General features: G+C 40.6%; 1 protein-coding gene across 1 annotated transcript; it reads left to right on the top strand.

Moving 5' to 3' along the window:
- Window positions 1-1745: 1745 nt before the first annotated feature.
- Window positions 1746-7745, top strand: egr3 (early growth response 3). Its single transcript, XM_068704045.1, has 2 exons — window positions 1746-2387; window positions 4981-7745. Exons 1-2 carry the CDS (start codon window positions 2234-2236, stop codon window positions 6054-6056), a joined length of 1230 nt encoding a protein of 409 aa, XP_068560146.1. The 5' UTR covers window positions 1746-2233; the 3' UTR covers window positions 6057-7745.
- Window positions 7746-8647: the final 902 nt, after the last annotated feature.

Here is an 8647-nt window from a genome sequence, read left to right as displayed (position 1 = left end):
AATACGGCCTTTTGTAAGCTTATAATAGTCTATATTTAAACTGTGTCATTCATGAGGCCATAGGTCATGGGATTGTTCTGCATTACATTATACTGTTTAGTCCAAACCAAGTATATCTAATACATTCCTGAGTTTGTTTAATGATGCAGTGGTATATAAATAAGGACTGAATTCACATGTTGATACATTCCCTCTCCAGAGATGTGGTTTTTGTGGTTAAAGTTAATTTGAAAGGTATCTCACTATTTAACATTTTAATATTAATTCTTTAACTATGCGAAGAGCTCAAACACAAAACAAATCGATATATTAATTGATGGTGCCTTTGACTTGGACTTAGATCGTGAACCAGAGAGGTCTGAGTGAGTATGAGGCAGATGATTAAGTCAACATAGAAAATGGGTCTTTGGACGGACACAATAGTGTTAAAGTTTGAATTAAGTCCACCAGGATCATTGTTGTCTATTTTGTTGATTCAAGGCACAAGACGGTGAACAAGACACCCTGAGAGGAGCCTGTGCTGCCCCCTGGTATGACTGCTACTCAGAAAACACAGACATACACATGGATGGAGGACTCGCCTGTGGTAATGAGACACACTGGATCTGCTCTGTTTGTGTAAGCCCCCTAAACACAGAGCATGATTCAGTCTAATTCTCCCACACACTCTGTTTACACTTCTGGTTCATTGAGGTACTATTAATTTCTCAGGTCTGAATATTCTGGCACTGACATTTCATTCAATATTCAAGACTAAGCAAATCCTCACTGCACTATTAAAAAGAAGTGTAACCGTAAGTAATGACCGTGATGTGATAGTTTTATGAAGTGAAGTGAATGACCCCAAAGGCTTTAAATAGCTTATTGGGTAACCAACCAAATCACAAAGGGAATATTTTTTGAATATCATAAGTTAACCACTTATGTATTTTTTTTTCACAAGTTGCCATATTGGTGAAAAGCGAGCCATGACGCGTTGTCCACTGACATCTCTTTGAACGTCTGTGGCTTCGATCACTTTTCCACTTCTACTTCACCCGGAACTCACATGTCCAAATACAGACATGAAGGGGCGGGGCCGGACACTGCCTTTTTTGGAGTTTCCACTTAGGCGGTCACTTGGGCTCCAAGTCAAAGCAAGTCTGTGGATTTACAATGCGACTGCAATATTTACAAGCGATTAACTCCGTCAATTACTGTCTTTGTGAGTTGCTGCATGAAAAAGTGGTTTGAACCAGTGTTCAGCAATGCAGGACGGCACAAAGCGTTTGCACGTTCACCAGGAGCAAAATGAAAGCACTTCGACTATCCAGAGTCGGGCTTCTTCTGTCTGAGTTTATTTGGACAAAAAGTAATCGAAAAGAAATATCTAATCAAAAATTCATCAAAGAAACCTTGTCCAGTATTTCGTCAGTATTGGTAGAATATGAATAAACGGCACTGAGGCCTAACTCATGACATAAAGTAGTGTGTTTTACGAGTGGCAGCCCATATAGACGCAACACACTCTCTTTCTCTCTTACTCACACACAGCTGCGTAAAAAGCTCCCAGTGTGCCTGATGGTCCACAATGGACATCATAATGCCTGACAATAATAAAGATAACACGCTGTTGAATCACTGTAATGTTTTCCACGAGGACAGGAACAGAGGAGAACCGTCGGCTCACGAAGGACGCAGCTGGAGGTGCCATGTAGATTTAGTAAACTTTGTATCTATCTATCTATCTATCGGAGCCTTGTGCCTCCACTGTAGTTTCCACCGACTGACGCGCGGAGAGCCTGGGCGCTTGGCGCTCTGTCCATATATGGTCATCTACGTCACGCAAATGTTCCATCCCCCTATTTAATACAAGCAGACTGGAGTCCCCTATCCAGCTCCAATAGAGCAAGTAGAGCTGCTCTTGTGCAACCAACACCACCACCTCCTCCATTGATTCACAGACTTCAAATTCCCCCACAAGCAGCCCATCAGCTTCCACAGTGATCAGATTAATAACAACAGTAGCCTGTGATCACACAGGAGGAGATAACCGGCGCTGCTCGTCCTCCGCGGGATACTTGGATAAGCTACAGCAACAGGATCCATCCCTGCTCCTCTCTCCTCTTTTTTTTTTGTAACTCCTGGTCCACACCTGTGTTTTCCACTTTGAGAACACACGCTGTTTTTTGTATAACTACTTGGATACCTGCGCGTCGTCCTTTTTATAAATGTCGGACTGAATATAACTGCTATGACAGGGAAACTAGCGGAGAAGCTCCCTCTTACGATGAGCAGTTTAATAAACACGATCCCTGACAGTCTCTACCCAGAAGAGGACATCCCGACGTCTATGAATATCTTCACCAGTACGGAATCTATTAACCACTATTCACAGATGAACACAGGTAAGATTTTCATCTACTTTCTTTTTTTTTTTAATGTGTGTGTTTTGATGAAAGTGGTTCAAACTGCGTTGTGCGCGAAAGGCAACAGTTGTCTTGTGGCTCGGAGCACCTGTTTGCGCTCTGGCTGTAGCGCACAAAGGCACACTGTCGTACAGAATACTTTGTTTCGGGGTCAAGTGTAGGCTAACACTGGCCACTATGAATTACATACACCTTCAAAATGACTGATTTTAAGGTCGGCCAAGTGATTTATTGTATTTGTTTATTTCTTTCTTGTCCGTAGCCAATTTCAAACGCAACGTGAAAAAGGCAACTGTACTCGTATAAAAAACTTTAACTTTAACTTTAAGTTATTATATCTCAGCAAATCTATCGTGTTTTGTAGTGACTTTATATTCCCCAGAGCTGAGGCGTGTTTGAGGAAATGTCTTGTGAACGGCTGAGGGGGAAAAAAGGCTGTTTTACGCAAAGTCCACTTAAAACGCAATCGGCTGCTGATTGAAACTGAAATCTGTAGGTTATGAGAAAATGTGTCCAACGTGTGTGGTCAAACTACAAATGCCAGTGATTTATTAATATAACATAAACCCGCAAAGATGGGTCAACTTCTTTAGACAATGACTTTCATTCACAACTCTATAAACATATCACGGATTGGATATTAGTAGGCGTGCGTGGCTGCTTTTCCCTAAATGACACATGCTGAGACGAACCATTTTATACTCAGTAAATTGCGAGGCCGGATATATTGATCGATTTATTGCTTAGTTCAGATTAACGTATATTTCTGATTAATTCAGACGCCTACATACAGATGACTTGTTGGTTCTGCTCAGTGTTGGCAATAAATCAACCACTAATTGTACAGACTCACCTTCTCAGGTGATGGGTCAATGCTGCACGAAAATATACAAAATCTTTGCCTGGTGTCCATATGCACTGACCGCAAATCACTGTCATGTCCATGTCAAACTTTGTTCATTAATCAGGTTTTTATGTTCAAGTTTTTTGTTCACAAACTAAAACTATATCTCAGTTTGAATTTTACCCGAAATATGTTCCCCTTATTTACCCAAGAAGTGCGCGTTATTTTATTATCCCAACGCCAGGTCTTATAAATAGTATGCTTAATTTAGTAAATACGTGAATTAAATATAAGCAACATATATGTGACAAAAGACATTTCTCTATAAACACGGCAACAAAATGTATTTTATGTGATATTTAAACAAATTAAATGAAGCTGAATAGAAAAAAAGGTGTTGCAGTACAGGTGTGCGTTGCTGTTTTAATTATGTCTGATATTGATGACATTTATATTATAAACTCTAAAATGTGTATATATGTAATTTTTGCATGGATGCTATTTTTTGGGCAAATAACAATAATACATTTTAAAGTACCATGCTGTAATTTTACAGGTGGAGCAGGTGTCACTGGAACACTGACCTATACAAAAAGAGTGATGACTTTATGACATTAAACTGAATTCAGTTTAATGTCCCACAGATCAATTTACCTGCAGGAAACTATAGATTTAGAGTAAAATGCATTAATATCAACTCAGGCTTGCTTTCTAAATGTCATTCTTCCCCAATAAAAAAACGTGCCACAAGTGTCATTGTTCCTATGTACCTTGTGTGTCACAATGCTATTGTGCAATATACATAATTTAGCTTTTGTTGTTTCATTATGATTTGCCCTTAGCCAAATTCCAGCATGCTGTAATTACTGGAATATTTTAGCACCTCTGGTATGATTTCCTTCAAATGAAAAGAGAGGTCTATTTTAACTTCTGTTTAAGAAAGAATTCTGTTCAAATGTCTCACATTAAGCCATCGGAGCACGATCAGCACACAAATGTATCCCCATTAATCACATCTGCATGTGATGTTTTCTATGGCATCTTTTAAATGTGTGTGAGTGTTCAGTGTGAAGTGTACGGTTTTATACAATTAAAATATCAAGGAAATTTGTGAAAATGTTGTTAAGCTCACTAATGCAGAGATTGGATTGGAAACACTTAAGATTTTTTACCCCCGTTATGTGCAGATGTTCTATGCTGCAAATGTGTTTTGAATCCTTGAGCGTGATAGATGTGGCGTCTGCCTTATAATCCTCCCTGCTGTAAAGAAATCAGATCTTGCCATTCAGTTTGGCTGTCCTCCTGAGGGACACAATGACTGGATCAAAGGGGGTGTTTAGGTCTTGATTTATGAGAGCTTGTGGGATCTGAGAGAGAGAGAGAGACACCACTGTCTCACATGCAGCAGTCACACACTTAACTTGCAGGTCTGACAGCGCTCACATTTCTTCATGAACTGTAGTGGACTTATTTTTGTTTTTATCTTTTTTTTGGCACACTATTACAAAGATATGCAGAAAAGCTGAATTATCGGACAAACCGAGGACTGCCACTTCAAGTTCATATAGCTTGACAAAGTGAATTTTCCAGATTTTTTTTTCCACAACTTGTGCCACATTATGACTTTTGCAGGCTTTTCTTCCCAACTGATTGCATTTCATATTTGTGTTTGTGCGACCATGTGGATGATTTGTTCATGATATCTGTTTTTTATTTGCGTTTATCCAGATAATATCATGGATCTGGGCATGGGAAGCGAGAAAACATCCGCTGAGATTCAGTATGGATCCAGCTTCCAGTCCAACCGCAGCGGGCAGACTGTCACTTATCTGGGGAAGTTTGCCTTTGACACTCCTCCGTCAGGTGGCATTGGTGGCTCTGGCTGGTGCTCTGATAACAATATCATCAGTCTTGTCAGCGCGGGGATCCTGGGCGTTTCTCCATCACCCGGCACGGTAACAACGCAGACGTCCTCTGCAGCCGGCATGGGCGGACAGACGTCAGATATGGAGCAGGTTTATGGTCCGCCACTGCCTGCCTATTCCACCTGCAGTGACCTGTACCAGGACCAGGTCTCCTTCCACCACAGCCCTGCCACCAGCACGGCTCTAGCTTACCCTGGCAATGACTATCACTCCACATCCAAAGCCTCCATGGATGGCAGCCTTTTCTCCATGATCCCTGACTACAACCTTTTCCACCATCAGGGGGAGGTTGGAGTGATGGAGCACAAGCCCTTCCAGACCATGGACCCCATCAGAGTCAACCCTCCACCCATCACACCCCTGGAGACCATCAGGGCATTCAAAGACAAACAGCAGATTCACCCAGGTTTCATCGGCGGGCAGCAGCACCCTCCTCAGCACCACCCACCGCCACAGACTCTCACCCTTAAACCCATCCGGCCACGGAAGTACCCCAACCGTCCCAGCAAAACCCCCGTCCACGAACGGCCGCACGCCTGTCCGGCAGAGAACTGTGACAGACGCTTCTCACGTTCAGACGAGCTCACGCGTCACCTTCGCATCCACACAGGTCACAAACCCTTCCAGTGCAGAATATGCATGCGCTCCTTTAGTCGGAGTGACCACCTGACCACACACATCCGCACACACACGGGCGAGAAACCCTTCTCCTGTGAGTTCTGTGGACGCAAGTTTGCCAGAAGCGACGAGCGAAAGAGACACGCAAAGGTTCACCTGAAACAGAAGGACAAGAAGCCAGCTGACAAGAGCAGCGGGGCGGCTGGGAGCCACAGCTCGCCACCCAGCTCCTGTGGGGGGCCAACAGTGGGAACGTCATGACCGTCACTACGTGCACTTGGACTGGACCCTCTCCATGCCTCATAAAGAGACTAAGGAAGAAGGGATCACGTCCACTATGAGCTAAATAGGTGACTCTTTTCCTCTCTTTTACATCCCCTTTTCAGTTCCTTCTATTTACAGATGGATGCCTTTAGTTTAAGTAAGAGGGGAAAGGCTGCTACGCCCTTCTCTTTCCAGTAACTCAGAGCCTCAGCTACTATAACACAGTGCCAGCACAAAGAAGGGCACCTTGGCATATTCTGTCCACAAGGTCATCCTATAGGTTTTCGGGGTGGATACACTTTTGTAAATTTTACTGAGAATTTCTAAATTGGAAGGAAGCCAGAATCCATCATAGGAGTCAAAAACAGACACAATTACAATGGAGTTTAGTTAAAGGGTAAGTTGTCTGGGATGTATGCATTCATTTTATTAGGCTGTTTAAAGTGCAATTGGTTATATTTGTGTACTGTCATGGATACCTTATTAGTGGCACTTGGATGTCTTTTTGTTGTTTTTGTTGAGGTGTCGTGTTTTTTTATTTTCTATTTGAATGTTGTTTTCTCAAAAGAATGTGCCAAATGTGTTGTGGTGATACAGCCAACCTTGTTCTTATTATTGTGCCTGACATTTGCCAAACATAGCAGTGATATCAGCTTAGCACACATGTTGAGTTAAAGGAAAGATCCGATTCAAACAGCGTATCTCAGATTTAGATTAATTTGGTCTAGATAGTGACTGAAAGGGTTACACAAAGAAAACCGATGTCTTGTCCTGTTACCTGTACTTATAAAACAAACATGCCTGCAGCAATCAATGCCTTTGCCAATACTTATTTATTTAATAGTCACTGAGAGACACTGTGTATTTTTGTTGCCTTTTTATATGGTGGCTTTATGTGATGTTACCAGATATAATTTCTGATTTTTTTATTTTTTAAAAGCTCACCAATACTGTTCATTTTTCATTTTTCTTGAGTTCTGCAATTATATGCAATATATTCGTGACATATGCCACCAACCCGTAAATACAATTAACTAAGAGCACAGTTACACATACTGAACTACTTACAGTAAAAACATGACACTGGGTTGCAAACCAGCAGTATATGAAAGCAAAGATGAATGACGGATACACAATGTAAAAGGACTAAACTATTTGGTTTAAATTACCAAACAATGAACAGCATATGGTGAGGGAAAAATTGAAATGTCCAAATCCATGTTTACATCTTTTCTAATACAGAGTGACTGAGACTGAGTTGTAAACTAAGGACTTGTTGTTTTTGTACATTATACAAACATGTATGCAGGTAGCTACAGTAGAAGTTACACTTTTGTACTCAAATGTCAAATGCACCATAATTCAGTATTAAATTGTGCATATATGTGCATGCCTTCATGCACACTATGTAAATACAAATGTCTGCATAAACAAGAACTTTCAATTGACTGGATGCTTGTGCGGAATGTGTCTTAAAGCTTTTAGTAATGTAGTTATAATACCGAATATTTTGTTGTCCTAGGTCATTGCAAACATTTTTGGAGCACTGTAATGGTGCCAAATATGGTGTATTATCTTCCATAAAAGAAAAAAGAATAAGAGCATTTGCACCATTTGTACATTTTAAGTGGTAACTGGTTTAAGGAAGCACTAATGTGTTCTCTGAATAAACAGCAAGATTTCTTACATTTTGTTTATCTCCATTATAGTCGCAATCAGTTACTTCAATTAACAAATCTCCCCCATTGCAGAGAAAACACTGGTTCTTGGATAGACAGGAGACTAACTGATTGGATGCTTTCTTCTACAAAATCCTTACAGAGCTATGCCAATATTTTTTCACATTCTTTAATGATCTTTGTCCTAATAGAAGGAAATTACTCTTATTTCATTCAATGAAATATGTTGTGCAGGCTCATCTCCCCATTAGCTTCTATGGGAAGTTAAAAGTGTCACAACAATGATGACATTTGATTAAACCTATATTCCCATTTCTTTTATAATATATATTTGTTTTAACAAATCGCTGTGAAGCAGGAACGGTTTTTATCACTAAGACTGCATAATGGCCCCATAAAGCACATTTTTGAGGTGTAATAACCTTGTTTAAGTGCTAAGATAGTTTCTGATTTTATCACTCAAATACAAAATAAATTTCATCTTCTACTTTGACCGACCGTATTTCTGGTAATTGGCTGTGCTCTCTGAATATTAAGGAGTGTGTGCTGTATGCGAGGCAGAGAATTTATACAAACATTGTTATCAGCTGGAAAAAAAACACATTGTACATATTGTGTCAGTAGACACAGCAGTCAGACTTAAAGAGAATATCGACTGACAAATGCAAAGGCCGAAAGAAAGGTTCAGGAAAGCAGTGCCACAGAGAACACAGTGCACACAGAAACAAGCTTCCAAGGCCACGCTTTGCCTTTCCTCTAACAACCAGTTTTCACTGCTGAGCTTCCTGGCAAGTGTCCACTTATTTTCCAATTAATTTGGCCTCAGAGATTCTTTTCTCAACTCATCCATGTGGTTAAATGAAAAGACCTCTTTGCACTTTTTCAGATAGTTTAAAAATCCACACACCC

This window comes from Cebidichthys violaceus, unplaced genomic scaffold (genome assembly GCF_023349555.1).
Source record: "Cebidichthys violaceus isolate CVI_PGR_0920_01 unplaced genomic scaffold, fCebVio1.0.p SCAF_9, whole genome shotgun sequence".
In the NCBI taxonomy this organism is placed as follows: Eukaryota; Metazoa; Chordata; class Actinopteri; order Perciformes; family Stichaeidae; genus Cebidichthys; species Cebidichthys violaceus.
Note: the sequence above shows the minus strand (reverse complement) of the source record. Positions and strands in the feature narration are given on the sequence as shown.

Coding starts and splice junctions, on each gene's coding strand:
- egr3 (XM_068704045.1), top strand. CDS start 2,234: ATGACAGGGAAACTAGCGGAGAAGCTCCCTCTTACGATGAGCAGTTTA. Junction 2,388..4,980: donor CTATTCACAGATGAACACAG/GTAAGATTTTCA, acceptor GCGTTTATCCAG/ATAATATCATGGATCTGGGC.